Source organism: Patella vulgata, chromosome 4 (assembly GCF_932274485.2).
Source record: "Patella vulgata chromosome 4, xgPatVulg1.2, whole genome shotgun sequence".
NCBI classification, from domain to species: Eukaryota; Metazoa; Mollusca; class Gastropoda; family Patellidae; genus Patella; species Patella vulgata.
This window is the reverse complement of record NC_065882.2, coordinates 67,866,799-67,893,078: the sequence shown is the minus strand read 5'-3', so window position 1 is coordinate 67,893,078 and position 26,280 is coordinate 67,866,799. Positions and strand designations below refer to the sequence as shown.

Here is a 26,280-nt window from a genome sequence, read left to right as displayed (position 1 = left end):
GTGTTTGTCCGATACCATTCACTTGTGCACTTGTGATTACTGGAGGTTTTATGATACCACTGGCACTAACCGGTCTACTGATATTTACTAATGATTTTATAATACAGCTGATATTACTTATCCTTGTATACAATGGCAAGTTTTTCTTGGTGTAAATTCTTTTGAAATATATGATATTGAAGTTATGAACATTCACAGGCACCGCTGCACCGATACTTACCAAATACCACTGTGACGGCCACAGTGGATCGCTAAAACTTGTTTCTCGGTAAACTTTATTCTCATCCTCTCTTTTATGGGCAAAATTATCTTGTCTCGTTTCAAGGTCTATATCTTCTAAATATCCTCTCTTGACGCGGCTTTTAGAAAATTGTTGATCTGCCCATTCTACCTACAAACAGTAGAGAATTGAACATTAATTAACATCTTGACGTGTATTTCATAACACGCATATACATCGTGGCTCAGTGAGTAAGACGTTGAATCACTAACCTGAAGGTACCGTGTTTGATACCGGCATTGTCAGCGAAAGTTCATCTAGATCTTCCGGTGTGGTTCCCCCTTGTCAAGGATGCAGGACAGAGGGCCTGGCCAGGGACAGTGTATAGTCGTTCGCATGGGACGAAAAAACCTAGTTGGAATTCGATATAAGAGTAGGGCGTAGCGCTGCTGCCTGGGCAAATTTTCCCCTGAAGCACACTGTATGTCGTACCCGAGTCAGAGCAGAACAGTAGGACGATAAACCCCATTTCATTTCTTCAATAACCACCTCCAGTTAATATGTGTTATTAATTCAAAAAGCAAAAGCATTATGAATGACATTGATCATTGTTATTTGAAATGTTTAAACATACATTATGCAAGAGCTAAATCTGCCTATTTCAGGTCTTTTTTTAGGCCTGAAATGTTATCTAAATTATTAATTAGACATTAATTAACTTATCCAGACCATAATCAACTCTCGATGTCAGCGCTAGCCTTCGATATTTACTGGATTAGGATCCGATGGGCTGCTCAACTTTCATTTATGATTTTATCATGAATTGGATAATCGAGACTATGTTTCTTATCGTACCGACTTTAGTAATGATGATCGAGGCTAGGCCGAAAATTCAATCGCTAAATTCTCAGTTCAGAATGGATCAATTTGACTGAAATTTTCAGCAAATTCCCTTTAGATTATCTAGTTTTTAACTACATTGTATTTTAGTGAGATCTGCCAGATCTTTATCTAATCTCCTATAATGTATCTTTAATAATAGTGTTAATTTTAGAGATATAATGCATTATATCATATCATTTACATATAATAAAACACATCAAAACAACATAATGTGTCAACGTCCATTAAAAGAAACGAAATACGAAACTGTTCGCCTACTTTTGTTATTTTTTTAGTTCCGTTAATTCAATTCCTTCTATTCTTTAGCTTCCCAAAAGGATTATATGATTCAGCATGGAATTACATCTAACATAATATATGTTTTCGTGTCAAATTCTGTTGTTATTTAAGCTAAAGTCGCACAGTAAAAATATTACGAGATGGCGATTTGCTTCCTCTTGGGAACAGAATGTAGCAATGTAACAGATATTTGCCATTTTCAGTCTCGATGATCCGTGGGTTAATGTATTAAAAGCTCCTACTATTAACTGGAAATGTCAACGCGTTAATCACCACAGTTGCCTTAATTGACAAGACGATAACGAGGCTTAATTGGTGTTTTCTTTTCCTACGTTTGATTGGCTAACTGTTCTACCGTACGGTGATTATGGCCGGATATTGTTTCCCTGCGCAAGTCCATTCCCCAGGTGGAACTGGATTGAATATTTCCGGATCTAGATTAGAATGGGTTTAAAAACTGACTGAATCTAGACAACGTTATCCCATTGTCGACTTAAGATTATTCACTTCGGATATTGCCTCATTAGTTGTAACCCATATTTGTTTTTTTATAGATCCGATTAGTATTCTTTTATTTTTGTTTCATGACGTTGAATTTTTTGTTACATTAACAACTGCTCGGAGAAATACAAAACGAACTCTTTAGTCGTGCTAAATAACGAGCTCACCGTATAGCGGATCCCGCCTTAGACACCAATGGAACAGCGCAGCGTATTACTGACGCGTTACTTAGTTTAAACACGATTGTATTCATTTAAAAAAAGATTTAGCAACAGAAAAAGACTATATAATTTCTTTCTTTGCTGACGATTACGGCACCAAATAAATCTATTTCACTCAAATATGTGATTGGTTTGGTCACAGACATCAAAGTTAACACTTACTAATCCAACCTAAATATAAAAACGTCAACATTTGGATCCGTTTGACTATTATTTTGTTATGGGAGCTACACTGGCTTGTTAATAATTCGACGAAGAGTATGCGAAAGTACCGCTGTCCTGGAAAAATGGCATATGTGTGTCTGTATTAACCCGATTTTTACAGGAAACGTAGGACGGTAAACCCCATTTCATTTCATTACCTGTTAACCGTTTATTTTGTCATACCTAACAGCATAAATAACCCATAATACCACTTTGCATTTTTCATATTTTGTGCTTAAAAATTATATAAAATAAAACGTGATCAACAAAGTCACAATTATAAAATACCAGTTCGTTGTATTACTGGATGATGGAGTGATAATGTTAATTTCTTATTCCGGAATATTAATATCATGTAGACGGAGAGACATCCAAAATGTAAAATTATTCTTGTCGACAAAATGTCAAATCTCTTTCATTAAGTAATGTATCATTTCCTATGCTGAATCCAGTATGTTTAAATAATTGAGTTAGCGAGTCATGAAATGAATGGAAGTCATTGTCTTTGTAAAATCTAGTATTATTCCATTAGAATCGTTGGATAAAACTGCTATGTTACCATGTTTTGATTGGCTTTCTGAAATGGGGTTTAACGTCCTATTTCTCTACACCGATTGGGCTAATGAAGACGGGCATACGCCATTCAATGTTTTATGTGTGAAATTTTGTCCTGACAGCGGTGCTACGGTCTACTCTTATGTCGACTTCCAACTGCCAAGGGTTATTTTGCGTGCACGCCAATGTTCACACGGGACCTCGATTTTTCGTCCGACCCCAACGACTATACGTTATCCATTGCCAGCGCGATCGCATTTAATTGTCTATATGAAACACTCTACTGATAGATTTCCTACTATCCAACTATTTATAATAGCATAAATCTCATTCATCTATTTACCCCCCCCCCCCCGCCTATGTATCTGTTTTCACCCGTCATTTCAGTCAGTTGTATAGAGGGATAACTCGTGTTTTCCTTTTGCGTTCGTCACTTCCGATTGTTGAAACATTGATTACTCATCTATCGTAGCAATGATCTCTGTGAAAAAATAATGTTTGGATCGTGTTTAACCAGTTCTATCACATATGTGATAATAACTGGCACCAATATTGTCCTTTAACTTGCACATATGTCACTACTTGTGAGTTGCCTAATCCAATAGTTGGGTTCCTGTCCCACGACGATGTTTTCTTGACGCAACAGTCCAAAAGGAATTTCATCAAGGCCTCAATAGATTTAAATGCGTTTGATATATAGCCTACTGGCCCGATTTTACATTGACTTGTCATTCATTAAAAATTAATATTAAGAAATGGGGATGCCACGGTGAGGATAGCACTGGCGTTAGTCGATCGGATGGGATGGAAAACCGAGGTGCACCCGTGTGCTCTTTGGAATGTGATGAAGTGTAAGCACAATATGTCTTGTGCAGAAATGAGTTACGTTAAAATAATATCATTATAAGAAATGAAGCGTTTGAATAGACACTGGCTATCAAAATGACATAGCTCGTCAATTATATCTGAACTGGGCAAGTATATACCCCTAAGTCATATAAACCCGGTTTCGAACTTGTGTCATTTTAAGGAATCAGGTGATATTGCACTTACCCTAGAATCTGATGTTAATCGTTTGGTATGATGATCAGCACTGCGTTTTGATCTGGAGGCAACATCTTTATGACGTAGTAAATAATTATCATCAAATCCTCTAATCTAGAAAAATTTATATAGTGTTTAAATTCAATCTGATTAAAACACAGATCCTATTTTGTTTCGTTTTTTTATAGTACTACACTAGGATCTGGAAAAGTTGTTATATAACCTGCGTTCTGGATAGCGTGAGGGATTAGCCAATGAAACCATTTGTTACGGCGACTTCTTGGCGTACAACGCACGGAACTGTGGGTAAACCACTAGAAAAGTCAACGCTGTTTGATTAATCAATGTCTGAAGTCATAGGTCAAAAGCCGCTCGCACGCCCCCCGACGCGACCTCCCTGTAAACTGGTCAGATCAGATCTTCATCTAGCGTAGGCCATCGAAAGTATAAAAAACGAAACAAAATATAGATTTGTATGTTAATCAGATTGGTTTAAATTAAATTATAACATAAAATTTAAATTGAGTCTGTTTGTCATTGGATCATTCTTAAAGGGACTTTGAAGCACTACAGCAGTTTTAATCCTCTTGAATCCTTTTGAAAGCGACAACTTTGCAGAATTCAAACAATCTGGATGCCGTGTCTCATCCAGCTATGGCATGCACAAACAGAAATATTATCAAGTTTTCAGACCTAGAAACCAGATTGGGAATCTTTGACTTTGCAAGATACAACTGTAGAACAAAGAGGTCAGTGTCCTCACCAACCACATGGTATGGGTACTACCTGATAGAGCACGTCCGATTCCTGTCTAGCCAATGAGCAAATCGGCATCCTGATTCGCCTTCAATGTTTTCGTATCATCGTTTTCAAATTGTTCCCACAAAAATATCTAAGAAGTTCTGCTTATCGGCAGAGTTTGATACCTTCTGTTTGTGCATGGTATAGTTGGGTGTGATACAACATCCAGATTGTTTGCAATTGAAAAAAGTGTAAGGTGGGCAAAGAAATTAAACACTACAAAGCTTGCGCATGAGCAAACTTGGGATATTCTAATTTGTTTCCATGTGTAATAATTTTATATGGTGAAAACTCAATATTAATGGAGTTTTGAGACTTCAAAGGTACATTTGACGGCCATTTTAAATTTATGTAAATAAAGCCCTTTCTCCGACCCGAAATCCAGAGAACTTTGGATGTGTTGTAGAGGACGCAGTGACTATTTTAACGTACTTTGAAAATCTGAAATGCGTGCTTTAAAAAAATGTTATGTGGCCTTTTGAATCCGAGAAGATTGTACGAGGAAACTGGGCTATCATTATGACCATCGACCCATTTCGGCTTCTGTTTCAAAAGTTTTGTATTTTTGACGTATTCCCACCATCACAGAGTCAAGTGCTGGTGACAGCGAAGGTTCGATTGCCTTTAGATCAACTATGAGTGTTTCTTTGGACTGCTAATGATACCGAAACGCGGTTATAGATATAAATATGTTAATCGTGTTATATTTTTGTTATAAATGTGTAAGCGTGATGTCGTGTTATGGGAGGTCAATTTCTGGAAATTTTCACGGAACCCCAAAACACCGGAACCCGTGCTTCACCAATAAAACCTTAAAATAGACCCTGATAGGACGATCATATTTCATAAAAGTTGCCAATGAGTTACATATAGCAGGTGTAGAGTTGAAACCATTGTATGTGATATTATTATTATTGTTTAGAAAAATATGAAACTAGATGCTGACACAAACTAAGCCTACTGGCAGCCTAATTGTCCGGGTTGGGGAGGGTGTGTTGGGCATAGTTTTTTTTTATTCTACATGATAATAATTAGTATTCGCGAATATTGTTAAACAATTAATTTTAGAGGCATGGTCGTAACTAGCTCAGAGCAATGAGGGGGGGGGGCGGGAAGTGTTCTCAGGGGTGCTGTAAAATTGACGGATAATGTATACCTGATGTTTTTATGGTAGGGTGACCCACCATAAATAAATATCTCCATATATCTCGACAATTACGCCACAATATTTATATATATGCCAAGCCTCAAATCAGTTTCACACAATTATAGTCACTAAATAAACGATCATGTTGTACTTAATAAGCTATGACCATTAATCATCTATAAATAATAGACTGAAAACTGGTTCCAAGAGTCGTCCATAACATCCAGACACTTTTGAGTAAAAGATAGGTTACGTGCCCTTGTTTTGAAATTAGTCTCGCTTAACCAGTCTATCGACCATTCTACGTCTGATTGACAGGTCGGGATAATCAAGACTACTTTTTTACGAAACGTAACAGAAAGCTAGAACAAGAAATTGAATTTAGAAATAAGCACGTTAGGTAGCTCAACAATCGTTTTAAGAAGCTTGTAAACGTAAAATGAAACTACTGCTAGTATCATGTTCCTGCCTAACCCGAGTGATTCAGATATATTATTTGTACTAAACCAAAAGATGCCGCTCTTAACGGTACAGTTAATGATAAAGCGATTTAAAAAATGAAACGAACGTAATTTCTAAATCTGCTGTAATAACCAAGAAGCTTAATTTAACTTCTATCCAAAATCGTCAACAATAAATATTTTACGGCTGTAATAGTTGATAGATTTGTAGAGAATTGCACGTGCCATGGCTATTTATAGTATCATACTGTCAGAAAGTTGGTCTCGGCACGGCGAATGTGCACGCTTCAGTGGTAGTCTCGAACTATCAGCGGTGGACTGTATTTCTGTGAGTACATGGGCCACCCTATTTATGGTCGACAATTTTTTCACGACCCCCCCCCCCCTTTTAGTTACGGGCCTGTTTAGAGCGTGTATTACCAAATGGGTGATCGAGTTGATTTTTTTTTTAGAATTTTGCGCTACATTAGCGGAACTATAATTTAGTTTTTTTTTAGAAATAAAATATGATGTTATAAAAGAGAGTTGAAAGGACGCCGAACGAAGTGAGATATCAAAAATCTGTTTCATTGGGTATAGTGGTTGTATTTAGGCGACACCTTTAACCCCCATTTAATCTCTATTACCCTTATTGTCATGGGTAATTTTGTTTTGGTTTGGTTCCCTTTCGACATTAATGCAGAAGATTATGCTGAAGCTTCTACTGCTTTAATACAACCTCTCCTGAGTAATGATCAGGTTTTGAACTGTGTTTCAAACTCTTGTGGTCTATTTAACCAGCTAAATAGTGTTTCCCAATCAAAATATAGATTTATATTAAACTCTTATGCTACTTTATATTACTCTCTTAGAGGAGGAATTAAATATAAAAAAGAAATACACCAAACTTTTTCCTTGTTGTCTAACAAGTGTTTTTGGGTGTCCAAAGTTAATATTTCATCAAATAGCACAGCCTATGTTCCAAATCGCTTTTAGCGGGATCACGGTGGCTAAGTGGGTAAGATTTTCCGGCGTGGTTCCCCCTTGTCAGTGATGCAGGACGGAGGGCCTGGTAAGGACAGCTGTCTAGTCGTTCGGATGGCACGAAAACCGAGGTCACACGTACACATTGGCGTGCACGTAAAAGATCCCGTGACAGTTTGAATTCGTTATAAGGCCGTAGTGCCGCTGTTTAGGCAAAATTTCACGCATAGCACAGTGTATGGCGTATGTCTGTCTTCATTAGCCCAGTTCGGAGCAGAACAGTAGGACGTTAAACCCCATTTCATTTCAAATCGCTTTTATATATTTTCAATTAAACCATAGAATAATAATTTCCGTTCTGCATTTTATCTTTGTTCTCGCATAGGATTATATGCAGTGTCTTGGTCTTTGAAAAATGAAGATGGCTTTTTCAAATTATGTAAGTTTTTTTTAAGGTTAAAGTAGCTAAGTCTCTAACTCCAACATTGAAAACACGAATTATTTGTCAATTTAAATCAACATTGATGATGTGATCTTCTGATATCCAATATTTAAGACAAAATAAACATTTTACCATTGGTACACGAATCATATACCATAATGCGTTTCAGTGCCATTTGTAAAAAGGGACTCGAAGAACGAGGCTAAACAGATTCAACAACTCATGTCAAACGGTGACTTCATATCCTTATCTGGAGAGCATGCGCAATAAATACTATCGGTGTGGACTGGAATAACCAGGCGCTAGAGATTCCCATTCGATTGAGACCTCTGGCGTATTTCGCCGAACATAGTTCATTAACTGATTTGCAATTAGAGTACAAATCAGTTTATATACCTTCATATTACATTATTATATGCGTTGCGACCCATTTGTGTCAATTTCTAGGTCCCAAATATTAGTGATTTAGCTACTTTAAATGTCAAATTTATTTTTTATTTTTTACGAGATAACTATCTTTTAAATATTTTTATATTATGTCATATCTCCTTTGAATATAGCATATTTTAAAATTGTATAGGCAAATAAATTTTAGTTAACTGTTTAATCCCCAGTCTTTGAATTTTCATTTTGTCATTTTTGTTAATTATCACCATTTCCGGGAACAAAAATTAACATACAAATCACACCATGCCATGAAATGTGTTCTACTGAAAATAACGTGCTTACTTCGCGGAAATATCTAACCTGACATGACCTATTTAATGTAGTACACAAAATCTAATGACGTATATTTAGTAAAACACGATATTCGAGATAATATTTTGATAAAGAGAAAGCAACAAACGGTCTACCGTGGGATTGAAAAACCTGTTGGGCCTGTATAGATTTCTATCGATAAAGAAAATAGAACATTATGTTAGGCCTAAATATTATTGTATCATAATGTAAACAGTGCATGACATTAAATTTTATATAACATAGATGTGTTCAACATGCTCGACAATGGAGGAAAACCGAACATTGTTACACAGACAGAAAAGACATTCCAATTTCTCAATTCTTTAAATGCCATCTGAAAGTACGGTTCTTATTGTTATAATCCTAACAGAAACACTACACACAGCTAAGTCGCTAATATTTGGGACCTAGAAATTGACACAAATGCGTCACAACGCATATAATAATGTAATATGAATGTATATAAACTGATTTACATTCAATCATTTCTGTTTTTACTGTAATTTCTAATCAGTTAAGTTCGGCGAAATACGCCAGAAATCTCAATCGAATGGCAATTTCCAGAGTCTGGTTATTATTTTGTCTTAAATATTGGATATCAGAAGCCCACCACTTTTCCGGTAGGATCACAACATCAATGTTGATTTAAATAGACAAATAATTTGTGTCTTCAATGTCGAAAAATTTGGATGATATTGCGTTAAAGACTTAGCCACTTTAAATGAAATTGGTTTATTAAATGGATATATTATAAATTATACCCTTTTCAGATTATCTATATACATAAAATTACCGCTAACTGTGATATACTAGAGTAACATCTGGTGGATCAATTAAGTGACAATATTTATATCTGATTTAACTTTCATGTATATATTATATTTACCTACTTTACCAAAATATAACACAACGTATTATTAATTTCATTTTCTTGTTTATAATAATATCGACCTGTTTTTGGTGTGTTTTCGTATCTGGAGGATAAACTGAAAACAAATTAATTCATTTCCAGACTAACATATGGTACAAATTTATTTCAATAATTCGTTCGCCCCTAGGGGTCTTTGGCAGTAGGAGGAAAGTGAAGGACCCGGAGAAAATCCACGAAGGCAACTATACTGTTTGTCACGTACAAGTGTTGGATCGAAACCACACCACTGGACTCATAGAAAAAGACCTTATGATCTATAGCGTATTAGGCAAGATGGGTTAATGGAGATATTTTATGAATTCTAAACATGTTAGATGTTTCATGTCAACGCACGGTCGGTCCATTTTCGTTAAACCGAAAAGAACATAAAACAGTGCTTCTTTTCTAAACAGTGACTCCGTCGTTTTTATTTCAAACTGATATATAGTATTTATGATAGAATATGATGCAATTTCAGATACAAATTGGATGCTAAATAATCTCTGACTGTGTTTGTTGACAGATCGCCTAGTAATATTGTTCAATAAAACTTGGAATTGACGCTGTTTCATCAATCTATTCTATATCTTTCAATTCAACTTTTTAGAATTAACTTTAATATAACTCAAATAGATTGCTATTCAACAACATGAGTTGTGCCAGGTGCTATATTTATCATTTATTTGTATATTTTTTGTTTGTTTTACTCACTGTAATACCCGCCGAATTATGTATTCCGTATCAGGTTAGTCTATCATTTTACTTACAAAATTGTCAAGATTACACTCTTTATTTTTGGAACTAGACTAGTTAAGGAACAGAGCCAAACAGGTTTAATGACCAATGTCCACATTGTAGCAAACCATATAGTTCGGAGATCCCGTGTACGCGGTTGTGAGCACGTAAAAGACCCCTTGACAGATGTAATTCATTTGCTGTCGGGCAAAATGACCTTCATAGCAGACTGTATGGCGCATGCCCATCTTCATTATCCCGGTTGGTGCAGAGCAGTAGGTTTTCTCCGGGTTCTCCGTTTTCCTCCAACTGCTAAAGACACCTACATGCAAGCGAATTATTGAAATAAAATTAGTCCCGAAATGGCATAGTTTGTGTAGAGTGGACGTTAAACCCCATTTCTCTCTCTCGTATATATTTTAGTATAATGGCAGGACGAAATGTCATCAATATGGAGGAGTTATACTTAATAAACGTCGTGTTTGTCGTTATAATTAGTCAGGTGTAAATAGAAATTATTTATAAAATCATTATTGTGCGGAACGCATGACATATTAATATACATGCATAATTTGTTTTTATGCATTCAATATATTTATTCATATAGCGTATAATGCTACCGTTTACTATGCCAGTCAAACTACAAAATTGATTATTATTCATAATTAAGGTTACAGAGTGTTCTAATAACATGTATTAATGAATAGGTCAAAAATAGAAGGAAAATTATTAAGTGCGGGAAATGGTGTGGTTTTTTTTTAAAAACTAAGGCACCTTAGGACAAAAAATTATCTTAAGAACAATGTTCTTTGGCGCATGAAAATTGGTGCAATGCTTTGAACTGCGTTTCAAGAAACATTTCAATAAGTATCGTAACATTAAACAAGCGGTAGCTCTACAGATCCCAAATAACTCTGGTCTTGAATTTTGGATACTTTATTATAAAATACGAATTGTCGTTTTCTGTAATAACCATTATTACATGGGCATAATAAATACAACCGATTAAGTTTTATAGGTATATCCACTATTATGAATCGACATCTTTACAATGTATTAATGTATAATCCTATCCGAGTGCTGGCAAAGAAAATTCACGGGACCTGGTATAGAAAAACGCTTTAGAACCGTTGGAATGGACGATGAATCGACGTCCTCTGATTACTATTGGCAGCATGTTATAAATGGAAAATTTTCTTCATAGCCCACAACATGGCATATCGCCGTCTTCAGAAAAGTAAAACATTAAAACCTTTTCCTTTCGTTTCTATTTTTTAAACTTCTTCACGCGCGGCCGAGAAAAAAAAAATCGGGAGTATTGCAGAGATAGAAAATGAACATTAAAAATCCGTTGGGCGTCGGAACTGAATGTGATTAGACAAAAGCGCTGTTTGTCCGAAAAATTTCTGACCACAGCATACAAATGACAGAAATATTGTTTTGAAGAGACGTTAAAAAATGTATCCCTTTCCATTCCGTAAATGTATAAGAACCTAAAATACTTAGCTATGCACTATAATAATACAAAATACTCAGATACCCAGTTATAAATCCTACAGGGTTCCAAATACTTGAATTAGTTATAATCATCCACTATAGTTAAATGTCAAAATTAAATAGCCCCCGTGTAGTTATGTAGATAGCTGATGTTTTGATGTTGAAATGAATGAATATATGCTGATATCAAATTTGGTTAATATAGCGGGTCATTGAGAATATATTCTTGATTTCAGTTTCAAGTCCAAAGAGAAATGTTATAATTTCTTTACCAATATGGAATTATATAAAAAAAACCCAACATAAATCTATACATAGATTCTGAAATCTTAATTCTTAATGTTTAGAAATGTTATCATTATCATTTCTTTACCAATTTGGAATTATATAGAATTAATTCTAGGTTCTGAAATCTTAATTCTTAATGTTTAGAAAGGTTCGGTAAATGTTATTGGATTGGGATATATTTTGCTATCTGTTGCCAAATTAAGTATATTTTAAAATAATTCAGACACCACGTTAGTTGATTCAGACCATCGTCTTTGGTTATATATACATACAAGATTATGTGCAGTGTTTAAAAGGAACAGAAAAGTCCCAATTAAGATAAAGTGACATATTGCATAATTGAAAGTGTTTACGCAGACGTGTATTCTATTTTCAGGTATAGTAGACCAAATAGTGGAAGACTGTGCTGGAGTGTGAACCAATCGTTCTATTTAACACCATGTACTATCCAAGACTTGTATAATGAATCTAATATGAACATTGGTTTAAATGTCAAAGCAAACATATGGCCACAGAAAACACCTATCTCTACAGACATGCTAATTCCCAATACCATTCCAACTGAAGGAATAATTTCTCGGTTGGAATTGTCGTTGAACGAATTATCAATTTTATCAATTATTCGTATTCTTTTTAAATTTTTACTTTCAGAGATAATGTTCGAATTTAACGCCAAAACAACAACGTTAAATAAATTTCGAAACATATAGTCCCTCCATATTTTGTGTCATAATTATAAGACCAGCTAATTTCCTATAAAATGTTTTCTCGTTAGGAATCGCCGTCGAACGACACGTCAATTTGATTAATCAATCGTATTCTTTAATTCATTTACCTTTCAGAGATTATGTTCGTTTTTAACGCCAAAACAACAATGTTAAATAAAATTCGAAATATATTGTCCGTCCATGTTTCGTATCATTCACATTTAATAGAATTTTCAATTAAATTTTAGATTAATATTAACTAAAGATTGATTACCTGGTCAATTACTTCATATCCGTGATCAGAAGCAACCCGTTTAGCTATAGTAGGTCCGCCTTTAATCTCCACAGCCCATTCATTGATAAAATGAGTTGTTGATACCAGTGTTACATATTGAACAACCAGATTTAAAATTAAAAATATAAATTCCTTGGACATAATATCCTGATGATGGAATCCAGCTTGCTTGTTGTATTAGTGACTCGTTGAGTGAAGAAAGATAGATAACGGTTCCAATTCGTGATCAGATAAACTTGTGGGAGTTACGTTTTCGTCGGGATGGGCGATTTGACCAAAGTGTGGATTAAGCCTTTACCTACGGTTGACAGTAAGTGTGACGTACGGCTTGTCAGATAGTACGAACTGATTTGACTGGAAACAGCTGTTGGTCTTTCGTCTGATACATGTATTTAGCGTTAAAATATAATAGACAATGACACTGTTACCTGTCAAACTCCACAAAATAATAATTGTATCCCAAAGACAAATCTACAAACTATTTAATTTACTCTATATAAGTCAATAATTTCCGACTGATCGCGTTTGTTCGTTTCATTAAAAGTTCTTTAAAATTTGTATTTTTTTTATTTTGTTTCGTAAGTAGCAACTTTATAGCAAAGTGTGACTCCGTTAGTGAAAAATGGTGAAAAACAGTTTTTACAATTTTTCAACCTGGCATTTATTGAACCTTTGCAATTATTTCAATAGTTTGTGTTAATCCTTCCCGGAAATTGAACACAAAACCTGAAGCTAAATCTGTGTTATTATCCGTTTCTTTTTTCAATCAACAAAAATCTCTCATATTACGACTTGTACTTTATAGCAGACAATTTTAATTGTGTGCGGTAGTAATTTCACTAGAAAATCAGTTTAATTGGTTTTGACACAATTTCAAAACATATATCCATTGAAAACACAACATTTCTTAAGTAGATCCACAGAGAGCGGGATACACAGTTTATCCACAGACCGGTGTACCGTTTACATTATTAAGCCAAAACAATCACAATCATCTATGGCGCTGTAAAGTAGTAGGCTGTCTTTTGGTTAAATGCTCAAATTATTATTGGTCGTATATGTCGCAATTAACTCGCAATTATCCCAAAGAGTCGGCATGTAATAGAAATAGCCACCCAGTGAATTAAATACTCAAACCATGACAAAATGTTCGAGCCAACAGCGAAGTCATCATCCCTCTATTGTTTCTCTGCTCGTTTGACGGCCTGTAGTTGTTAAGCGTACGTGTGTGGAAATTGAAAATTGGCGGAAATAGTTAATAGCTGTCGGATAGAATCGACTATTTAATGTTAGATTGTATTGTTGAGTGGCGGCGGCGTGTTTAATACATATACCATGCACAATGACTTAATTATTAATGCGTTAATGTATTTTATTTTGTTTATTAATACGACAACTATCAAGAGAGCAATGCATATTAAATATACTAATAAGAATTCAATGTTCTTATTATTAACATATTAACCCATTTGATTTACAACGTGGGGTATTCGACACTATGGTCCCTCGGGGATATATTCGGATTTAACTCATATACAGAGATTGTATATCAACTATAGTCTGACTGGTGGGCGGAATGTTGGTGGTCTTATGGGAGTGGTGCACTTTTTGCATACCTGCCGAAGGCATGATTGCTAAAAACAATATTTCGGTCTCTTCCTAACACTGATTGAGTTTATATTGCATAAAAATAGTCGTTAATTCATTGTTCCATTTCAAATGCTCTCAGAAACCAGGGTCTTTGGTAATATTACTACTTTACATTTCGCTAAATATTATATTATAAATGTGTGCAAGACAAAGGACAATGTTAGTATCGTTAATTTGGTGATTAATCTCTTTCGAACCATTCCCAAATGGTTGTATTACTGAAAACTTACACGATCTGGTGTAACTGTTTATCTGACAGCAGACGCTTTGCCACCTCTCCTCCCCTTCTTTCGAAAGCTGTGCAACGAATCTTTGATTTAATACACAGTCTAGTTTTTATTGTATCTTTACAGTGGCAGGAAACTTGACTCAAAAGACAGATCTAAAGCGCACCACAGGTTAACACAAGTTGATTCAAATCGTGCACAAAACAAAAAATTAAGTTTAAAGGAGTTAAATTGCTAATATTTGGGACCTAGAAATTGACACAAATGGGTCGCAACGCATATATATATATACTGATTTATATTCAATCGTTTCTGTTTTTACTCTAATTTCTAATCAGTTGTGTTCGGCGAAATCCGCCAGAAGTCTCAATCGAATGGCAATCTCCCGCGTCTGGTTATTCCAGTCTACACCCATAGTATTTATAACGCATGATATCCAGATAAGAATGTGCCGTCACCGTTTGACACGACTTGTGCAATAATCTAGCCTCGTTATTCGAGTTCCTTGATACAAATAACGCTGAAACGCATTATGGTACACGAAATCGTGTACCAAATGGAAAATTGTTTATTTTGTCTTAAATATTGGATATCAGAAGCACATCTTTTCACGGTAAGATCACAACATCAATGTTGATTTAAATTGATATATAATTCGTGTTTTCAATGTCGAAGACTTTGGATGATATTGAGTTAGAGACTTGGCTACTTTAATGTATTGATTTGCTTTATGAATTGGTTATCTGAATGTGTATCACTGCTGACAGCTTGAGATAAGTAATAAATGAAATGAGGTGTAGCGTCCTATTGTTCTGCGCCTACTGGGCTAATGAAGATGGAGCTTGAGATAACATCAAAACTAAACTTAGAAAGTAAACTGACTACCGCTTACAATTTCACAGCGAATATCTAATCTGATAGATATTAGATATATTCCAAATATAATTTTAACACAGAGATCATTGCTACGACAGCTGAGTAATACAGGTTTCCTAAGTCGGAAGTGACGAACGCCAAAGGAAAACACGGGTCATCCCTCTATATAGCTGACTGAGTGATAACAGATACATGGGCGAATTTCTGCTCACTAATAATTCCTTCGAAGACCAAAAGTTGTTGCGTGAGACTGTGAGAAGATATCTGACAATTCATAAAAAGAATTGACTGCCACTAGATAAGAGAACACGAAAGAAAAACAGAAAAAGTCCGTGCATTACCATGTTTTTATAAGGTACTAGCAGGATACCCGGCTTCGCTCGGGGGTCATAACTCCGAAACCGGAAGTGGTAGACTAACGTCCCCTGGCCTATGTTACTCCCCGGTCCGAGCTTCCCCTATACCCCAAATTTCAGACTCGGGGCAGACCTAGTGTAGCCGCCAACCCCAAACAGACCGGCTTCGCTCGGGGGTCATAACTCCGAAACCGGAAGTGGTAGACTAATGCCACCTGGCCTATGTTACTCCCCGGTCCGAGCTTCCCCTATACCCCAAATTTCAGACTCGGGGCAGATGTAGCCGCCAACCCCGAACAGACAGACTTCGCTCGGGGGTCATAACTCCGAAACCGGAAGTGGTAGACTAACGCCACCTAGCCTATGTTACTCCCCGTCCGAGCTACCCCTATACCCCGAATTTCAGACTCGGGGCAGACCTAGTGTAGCCGCCAACCCCGAACAGACCGGCTTCGCTCGGGGTCATAACTCCGAAACCGGAAGTGGTAGACTAACGCCACCTGGCCTATGTTACTCCCCGGTCCGAGTTACCCCAAGACCCCAAATTTCAGACTCGGGGCAGACCTAGTGTAGCCGCCAACCCCGAACAGATAGACAGACAGACAGACCGACAGACAGACAAACGACAGTCACAAATATATATATAGAAGATAGAACGAATATAAACAAGGGAATGTACGGACTATTTCTATTTTTCTCGTGTTCTCTTATCTAATGACATTCAATTACTTTATTGAATTGTCAGGTATCCTCTTACAGTCCCATATAACAACTTTTGGTCTTCGAAGGAATTATTAGTGAGCAGAAATTCGGCCGTGTATCTGTTATCACTCGTCACATCAGTCAGTTATATAAAGGGGTGACTCGTGTTTTCCTTTGGCGTTTTTCACTTCCGATTCAGGAAACCTGTATTACTCAGCTATCGTAGCAATGATCTCTGTGTTAAAATTATATTCGGAATGTGTTTAACCAGCTCTATCACATAATATGTGATAATGACTGGCACCAATATTGTCCTTTAAATACAAAGTTCAGGTTTGGTTAACATCAAGGTTATTTCCAGACTAACATACAATTAATTTACTATGATCTTTTAGAGGCATTTAGTAACTGGATAGAGCAATAAACTATAACAAATACTTATGGAAGAACAATCATAAGTATGTGTTATAGATTATTAATTTACTATGGTTGAATGAAAGTTAAAATCTGGGGTAGAAAAATGTTGCCAGGATTACAGTGTTTCCACGTACCCTGGCAGTTACTCCTGGCACGCTTTATTACGGGTTTAAACATTCCCGATGTGTCTTTTCTACATTACGGTAGTTTATATAATGAAAATAACAGCATTTACTTAGATGCGAAGTAAACTTTAGTGAAGCCGATGTGCTGTTTCTACCTAACAAAAATTACATTGCGGTAGTTTATATAACGAAAAAAAACCCACGGGTTTCGTTATCAAAAGAATAAAGGTCAGTATGTCAAGATATTTAGATTCAGACACAAGTGTGTTACAAAAGATAAAAAGCGAATAAAGAGGATTTCTTAAAACATTCTTAATGGAATGGTGAAATACTGATAGTAAACTCATATGCTTAAAATAGCAAGCGTTCCAGTCATGTCGATACTATAATATTAGCACCGGGTTTTAATATTGAACTCTTTCAATTTTGTACTTCTACATATTAATTGTAGGGAGCCACTAGCTAGCTAACCAAGAGGTCTCGTTTTTACTCCCAGTGTTGTCATAGAAAATTCCAGTCTGTTTTTTTTACATTGTCAGTGGCAGGGCCGAGAGCAGTTAACTTATTAACTGGTTAACGTATAAATGAGATTAAATCGTTAATAGAAATGAATTAAAGTTTTATCGTCATATATACAGACCCACGAAGGGGTCTAATTCATGCAAAATATCATTCAGAGATCACAGTGCCACTGTCGCTTTAGTTTCGTCTGCCGGATGGGTCGTCTCCGGTCGAAATTTGGTCTCCAGTCTCCGACTCTGAATCAAGAGTCAAGGTAGCACAGCAGGCACCAATTTCGATTTGTTTTTAAATGTTTTAAACGAAATGCGATGGTGGTAAGGCTCGGGGTGATCGTTGTGGGAAACATCATCTGAACGTTTATTCTCGGCATATGAGCAAATACGCATGTCTCTTCAATGCGCAATTGTATTCTTGCATGAAAATGATGGTTCCTGTAAAATTATAAGAGACAAGAATAAGTTTTTTTACTCTCTGAAATAGGTTGGGTACGAAAATGACCATGAAGAATTGAACATTTTCGAAACAATCGGCACCCCCCAGACGATATAACGGGAGTGTGGCGAACACAGCCGTAGACGGAAGCTACCAAATTCACTCTGGTCAGAACGACCAATAATTTGTTTAAAATCTAGATGTAAATATATACTTACCATTGGCTTCATAGCAAATAACAAATATGTAATTGTGGTGCTTATGATTTTTGTTAGGATAATTTTTACCGTTTTAATCAACTTCTGTTGTTGTTATTGTTTATTTCAATGTTAACGTCCAATGCATTATGATAATATGGACAGCTGATTTTAATTATGATTATTTACATCATGCATAAAAAGTTAAAAACATAAATAAAATTCATGTATTTAGAACTGTCGCTTCAAAACACGGTTTTAAGATTTGCTATCATGAGAAGTGTTGGCGGGTAATCTCCCTTCATCGTTAAAAAGCATCTTCGTCCGAACAAAATCAAGTTAAAACAGAAGGTATAGATTTTTCAATACGAACAAGAAGTCTAATTGAATTCAAGCCGGGATATTATTAAATGTTAACTGACCAATTTGAGTACATTTTTGCGTGGATGAAGTCGTGATATTGTCTTGAGAATGCAAAAGACGATTAGAGCTTTAAATTTGATCAATTTATGTATGTTAGTTGAATCCATTTTACAATTCTAAAAGGCACAGCCATGGGTGTATAATAAATAACTATAACAAATTTTTGATGTTTTCTAAAACTACAAAACAGACATCTTTTTTTTCTCCAAAATATATTTATACTTACTTCCCATTTAACATAAAATATAACTCCTCCCAAATATTACCAACATGATTTTTGTTGGTGTTGCAGCTTTCCGCTCATAATCTTTCTTGTTTTAATAAAAATTTCATCTGCTACGAAGTGTTCTATTTGCAAATCAATTGTAGTATGCCGAACACGCGAGCATTGTTTGTCAAGGGAGGTAACCTCTGTTTGGAACACGTAATAATTGAATGGAATAGTTTCTAAAGATGCATTGTGTAAAAGCTATATTTGCCTATTGCAGTTTTTTTTTATTTTGACTTCAAATGTTATATAAATTCTTATTTAGATATTTATTCTCATGACAAACCTAAAATCAACTCTCTAGAGCATCGGATGGTTAAGATGTAAACGGGTTGAAATACGATAGTTATTTAATTTAAAATTGGAGAGTTGATGCCGAGTCTCGGTTATCAAGAAACGTTTCTATGATAATAAACAAACTTTACAAAACTTCAAACAATGATAACGTTGCTCAGAATAAAGTAATTTGAATGAAATTTTCAATATATTAATTTTGAAGTATCTATTTTGGAACTATTACGGCGGCTCTTTATCTAAATCTTACATGATGCATCTTTAATGTGTCGTCAACACAATCCTTTGGTCATTTGAGACAGACACATGATACTTTTTATTTCTTTGGTTCGGGGTAGAAGAGTGTGTCCGCACATCGGCGTTTTCGTATTTTCTTCTTCGATTTCCATCTTCCAAGGTCGACGATTACAGAGATGGACCTCGGGTTTTCATCTATGCCTAGACTCCAGAAGCTCTTTTGTTTCCAGGCTATCCGCCCGCACGATGTATACACTGATGGACCTCGTTTTCTCATCCCTTTAGAACTAGGCACACTTCTCATGCAAGAGTTTCGAAATGCTTAAGTTTTAGTCTGGCAACGCTTGGTTGCTTTCGCCATTTGCCCAGCACGAAATGTGAGATGGGATGTTGTTACAGCAGATAGGATCCACTCGGCCAATCATAGTTATCGCCGCTCCACTAGTCTTAACCCAGGACCTCTCGCATGTGAGTCAAGCGTGATAACCACTACCGAACCCCTTGATTCTCACGATTAGGGGCATGTCTAAAGCCATTTGTGCTCTGTGACCAGGAACCAACAACGGGGAGTGGAGAGGGACTGATAACCACCAAATTGAGCAGCCGGGTTTGCCTGTTTAGGCGTCATTGACCTGCATGTGACACCTGCCGGATGCGTTGGGTACCAAAGTGAAAGGTTCTGCATGTTAAGTATACGTGATTTCTTTTTAAATTTTGAAACTCTTTATTTACGAAAGAATATTAACAGGCATCATATAATACAATTATATGATAACCACTACACCACGAAACCCTGCTCGTCTCTATTCCAGAATAGGTGACACACTGCCCAAAACAAAAAGACACTATCTCCGTCCATTGTGGCAGGTTTCGACAAGTCCAAAGAAGCCACATGTTTTGATAAGCCGCGGCTACCGGTAACGCTCCGCCGCTTTCGTCATGTTGTTACAGCAGGTTTAATCCACTCGGCCAATCTCATTTACCGCCTCCAAACTTAAAACATTTGGTTCGGGTGGGGGTCGAACCTAGGACCTCTCGCGTGTCAGGCGAGCGTGATAACCACTACACTACCGAACCCCTTGATTCTCCCTTTTAGAGGCAGGGCTGAAGCCATTTTCGCGCTGCCACCAGAAAGAGAAAAAGGAGGGGGGTGGGGAGACGGAACTCCCCACCAAACCGAGCAGGCGGGTTTGCCCGCTGATGCGGCCTTCACCTGCAGCTGAAATTCGCCGGACGGTCGGCCATAACCACTCTGTGATTGCTGGCGGTTTCAACTGCAGCACGATGCGTCGGCTACCAAATTGACAGGTTCTGGCGAGGCTCGAATTCGCGGCCTTCTGCGTGTAAAGCAGACGTGATAACCACTACACCACAGAACCGACAGACTAGCTTTCTGGACTGACAGTTAAGTTTATATGGCTTCTCTTGGACCGGGGAAACAAAAATTCCAAGGTTTCGGCGAGGCTCGAACTCACGACCTTCTGCGTGTTGAAATGAAATGAAATGAAATGGAGTTTAACGTCCCACTGTTCTGCTCCTAACCTGGGCTAATGAAGACGGGCATACGCCATACAGTATACAGTTTGCTATGAGGGAAATTTTGCCCGGACAGCTTCTGCGTGTTAAGCAGACGTGATTTTTTTTTTAACATTTTTATTCAAAGTATAAGGTTAACATATTAACAAGTGTAAAGGTAATAACAGATACAGGGAGCAAAACGTAGTTATAATCTATTTTTTACATGTTCTGTTTAAAGTTACATTTTATGTACAATTTTGAACAAAGTAAAAGTCGATGCTGTTTATAAAGCCATTGTATATAATCTCATGGCTTCTACATTTATCTTCTTTTTTCAGCCTCTTCTTACATAATAATTTCATTCTACTAATATATATATATATATATATCTATTGGTGTCATTTTATCAACATTTTTTAAATTAATATAATCTATATAAGAAGGAAAATTGTGTAATATCATATTGTTTTCTACATTAATATACGTATTGCCTGGTAATATTAGACTTGAAATTTTTAAAGTGTCGTGTAACATGACATAATTTAAATGATTTAACATCTTTTTCTGGAATAATGACTTTTGATTCAGAATTGTTCTCTTTTTTTTTTTAAAAAGGACATTCTTTGTATATACACTACTTGTCTATAAAAGGCTAATACTAAGTTTAGAAATATATGGTGTTTATTATTTTTACTCTTTACACCAAACAATAAAAAATATTCGAACTCCGATATTGAAATATTCGTATTTGGATAGAAAACTTCTACAATATCTCTTATAGATATATTCTTTAAATGCAGTAATACATGAACAAAATATAAATAGGTGTCTAAGATCTACTACTTCTTGAAAACATACTGGACATAAATCATTTTCTGTAATATTGAATCTAAATAATTTATCTTTTGTATATACTATGTTGTGTAAAATTTTAAAATCTAGTTCTATTGTTTGGTAGTCTTTCCATCTAGATGTGTGTCTTTTCCAGGCTTCGTCATCAAGTACAATACTTTGGGCTTCCCAGAAGGGGATGGAGGATGCCTCTTTGAATTTTACTTTTCTTAGGATATTATATACGAATTTTGTTGTTAGACAGTCAGAATTACATACCTTTTTTACGATTCTAAAACTAAGTTTTGGGTCAGACTGCTCATGCTTACACCTAGTATTTATGACGTCTTTCCACTTTTGTGGAATGGTTGCTAATAGTAGTTCGTATTTTTGTTCTATGACATTTTCATTTATTTCAGGGTCGTGATCGTGTGTTTCGTCTATAATGACGTCACTCGGTAAGAAATTGGGAACGTACATATAAGATATATCTGCTACTTGTTTGATACCTGCATTTATAAATGATTCAAAATATAACGGTTTATTGTTATTTACTGTGTAACTATTATCGAATAAGGGTTGATTTATTATGTCGTTATAGTTATCAGGTTCTATAAACTGATTACCTGATAAGGTATACCATGCTTCTAATATTTCTTGATAAAATGGAGGTAGTAACTTAACAAATTTATGATCAAGTAGTATATGGAAGACATTATGGCTCAGATTCATGCCTTTATACTGTTTTAGAAAAAGTGTCATACATTCCTTCCATATACATGATATATCTGTATCAAAATATTTTCTAACCATATTAAGTCGCAAAGCGGCAATCTTTAAAGAGGTGTCTGGGAGATTTAATCCGCCATCTTGGGAAGTGCCTATCACTGTTGCGTGTTTAATCTTGGGTGGATTATTGTTCCAAAGGAATTTATTGATAGTACTTGAAAACTCCTGTATAAACCAGTTAGAAACTGGACAGATTGATACTGTGTATAGTATCTTGGACACTATAAGCGATTGAATGACAGAAGCTTTTCTTTGTAGAGTAAGTTGTCTTTTAGTCCATAGACCTAGTAGCTGTTTAATTTTAGTCAATTTGTTATTAAAGTTTTTTTGTTCACATAGTACTTTATCGGGATCTATAAATATGCCTAAAATTTCGATAGCCTCGTATTTGATGGAAGCATCGCATTTCAGATTGACTTGCCGTCTGGAATTTGAGATTACTAGCACTTCTTATTTGCTTTTGTTAATTTTATCTCCAGTGCAACATGAGTATGTTTCAACACATGAAAAGATTTCTGTCACTGAACTTATGTTCGGGACGGTAATAGAGGTATCGTCTGAGTGTCGATAGACCAGGGATGTATTACCATTAATATCGATACCTCGTATCCGCGAATTTGACTTAAAAAGTAGGGATAAGGGTTCAGCGCATAGAATATAGAGGAGGCCTGATATCGGACACCCTTGACGGACCACGTGAAACATTTTTGACAGATGTCCATTTGATTTCGTACAGCTTCTAATGTTGTTGTATAACAATTTTATGTTATTAATAAACTTAGTACCAAAACCAAATTTTTCTAATATATTATATAGGTAATCATGTGACACCATATCAAAGGCCTTCATTTGATCTAATTTAACAATAAAGGCTGTGTCATCTCTATCTAATATAAAATCGATTACGTCTCTTATGGAACATATGTTGTTAAGAATATCCCTTCCGGGTATACTGCATGATTGATCTTTTGATATCAGATTACCAACTACTGATTTTAGTCTGGTTGCTAGGACTTTGGAAATCAGCTTATAGTCAACGTTGAGCAACGTAATTGGTTTCCAATTTTTGAGGTCTTGCTTATCGCCTTTATTTTTGAAAAAACAGGGAGATAACTCCACTCCGCATGGATCTGGTTAGTTCTCCCTGTACGTTTAGATTATTTATTACCTTTAATAATATGGGGCCAATAATTTTCCAGAAACATAAGTAGAACTCGACGGTTAGACCACCAAGGCCTGGTGACCTATTACGTTTCATTGCCTTTAATGCATTTGTAAATTCATTTAGCTTAAAATCAGCCTCACACAGTTCTTTTTCGGTTTCTGAAAGTTTGATGTTGATAAGCTCTATTAATGTATTTTGTTTTTCCGTACATATCTCTTCTTTTTGATAGAGTTTTGCGTAAAAGGATGTCTGTGTTTCTAATATATCTTTAGTATCATAGACAGTCTTTCCTTTTTCGTTAATTAAACTATGGATAGTCTGTTTGTTTTATTTTGAGATTTCCGGACCTAGGAAGAACTGCGTGTTTCTGTCTGAATCGAGCGCTAGCTTACTTTAAGATCGTAGGATAGCGCCCTCACATTTATATCTATTAATATCTTCTAATTCTATTTCTAATTCTTTTAACTTACATTGATCATGATTTTGATTTTTAGACAATTTGCTGTATTCTCTCTTTAAATCGTTTTCTAACTTAATTTGTTTCACAAATTCGTTTCTGTGTATCGATTGACCTTTATGTTTTTATTTTAGGTTGTCCTACCATATCGATATTTCATTTTCATAGAGAGGACAGTCTTTGCTACTAATAATCAATTGTTCGATTGATTGTACATAATTACAATCTTTAAGATGAGTATTGTTGTGAATGAACAACCCTGGACCCTTATCTCGACACCCAAATTCTAGTTTTAAAAGTAGTAAATCGTGATCGCTATAGGATATGTGCTTAATATAACAACTTATTATATACTCTAATAATTTTCTACTTACTAAGAAGTGGTCTATTCGGGATTGTTATAAACAACCATTAACGTACTGCCGTCTGGTGAATTCCCTTTTGTCTGGGTTTCTGTTTCGCCATAGATCTATCAATGTTGCAAATTCAAGAAAAGCTTGTAGCTTTTGTACAGTCCTCGGACAAAAGGTATTCATGCCTACGGCTTGATCAAATACTGGGTCCATGATTTCATTGAAGTCTCCACATATAATAGTTTCGTAATTTTGATCAACATAATTGTATAGTGATAAATAGAAGTTGGCGCGGTCGCTGTCGTTGTTGGGTGCATATATACTAATAACGTTAATTTTCTGTTCATGTTGATTATGAGTAAATTTTACGCTAAGAATTCGACCTTCGCTGTCTTTCTTGATGTTGTCAATCGAAATTTTAGTTAGGAAAGTATCTGTGAATAGGATGGCAGTTCCGCGGCTATTAGTGTTGTTATTAAAGTTATTATATAAAACTGAGCCATTCCATTTTTTTGACACTGTTTGGATAAGATCTTCGTCCCAATAAGTTTCTTGGAGACGTGCAATCGATGTATTGAGTAAGCTTAGCTGTTTGAACACTAGATCTATTTTATTGAGATTTCGGAGTTTGTTTACGTTATATGTAGCTATATTAAACATTTTAAATGTTAAGTGTCTATTTTTCTTGTATTTGATCTTTACCTTGATCTTGAATTTTCTTTGTTTAAGTTAGGTTTTATTTTAATCTTTCGCCTTCTTCCTACTATTGTGTAACCTGTTCTTTCTTCTTCATCCTCTGTATCTCCTTCTTTTTTCTTTCCTGTCGTTGCTGTCTTGTCTTTTACTTTGGTTGTTGCAGGTTTTGTGATTTCGTCGATATTTAACGAATCTGGTCGCACGGTTTCAAATTGTGGGGTCTCTGACATTTGGGGGTCGTTTGTTGCACTTTCGCGGCTCCCCGGTAGAAGATTTGGTGTGTTTACACATTCCCCGCCCGAATCGTACCTACTAGATTGGTTTTCTTTAAAGTTGATGGTACCGCCCGAATCTTGCCCTTTCTCTATTTCTGGGGCCTGTTTCCCGAAATTTTAACTAAGATAAAATCCAAATTTTAGTAATTTGCTTGGATAATATTATATTGGTTTTAGTGCTTAGCCAATCAAAATTGAAGTATCTACTAAAATTTGGATTTTATCTTTAGCTAAAATTTCGTGAAACAGGGCCCTGACCTCGTATGATGTTGGGGGTCGCCCAAAGCTAGCCAATCCGTCTCGCTATCGATACTAACATTCAAGTTATCCTCTGAAACGCCCGAAGTTAACCCCGTGTCAAGCTGGTCGCCCTTTGAGCGTTTTGGATCATTAGATGATGAGTAGGAAGAGGAGTATATGTTTCGACCTCTTTTTTTATTTTCAAACTCTGCTTTCGTTAGGACGGTCAGTGTGCATGTACACAGAGTTGTGTATTTTTCACATAACATGCAGGTTTTTGTGCTGCAATTACGATACTCGTGTCCTGACATGTTGC

General features: G+C 35.8%; 1 protein-coding gene and 2 non-coding genes across 3 annotated transcripts in view; all 3 read right to left on the bottom strand.

The window, feature by feature from the left end:
- LOC126817679 (neuroendocrine convertase 1) overlaps positions 1-14,084 on the bottom strand; it is a 28,294-nt gene extending 14,210 nt beyond the window's left edge. The window contains exons 1-3 of the mRNA XM_050544788.2: positions 12,894-14,084; positions 3,937-4,041; positions 221-391 (exon numbers count right to left, since the gene is read on the bottom strand). Coding sequence (XP_050400745.2) covers positions 221-391; positions 3,937-4,041; positions 12,894-13,055 — 438 coding nt within the window. The 5' untranslated portion in view covers positions 13,056-14,084. The remainder of the gene's footprint in view (positions 1-220; positions 392-3,936; positions 4,042-12,893) is intronic.
- A 6,560-nt stretch (positions 14,085-20,644) lies between these two features.
- On the bottom strand, positions 20,645-20,717 carry Trnav-gac (transfer RNA valine (anticodon GAC)). Its single transcript has one exon. It is a non-coding gene; the product is annotated as a tRNA-Val (tRNA).
- A 229-nt stretch (positions 20,718-20,946) lies between these two features.
- Trnav-uac (transfer RNA valine (anticodon UAC)) lies at positions 20,947-21,019 on the bottom strand. The gene has a single exon. It is a non-coding gene; the product is annotated as a tRNA-Val (tRNA).
- Between the last annotated feature and the right edge of the window lie 5,261 nt (positions 21,020-26,280).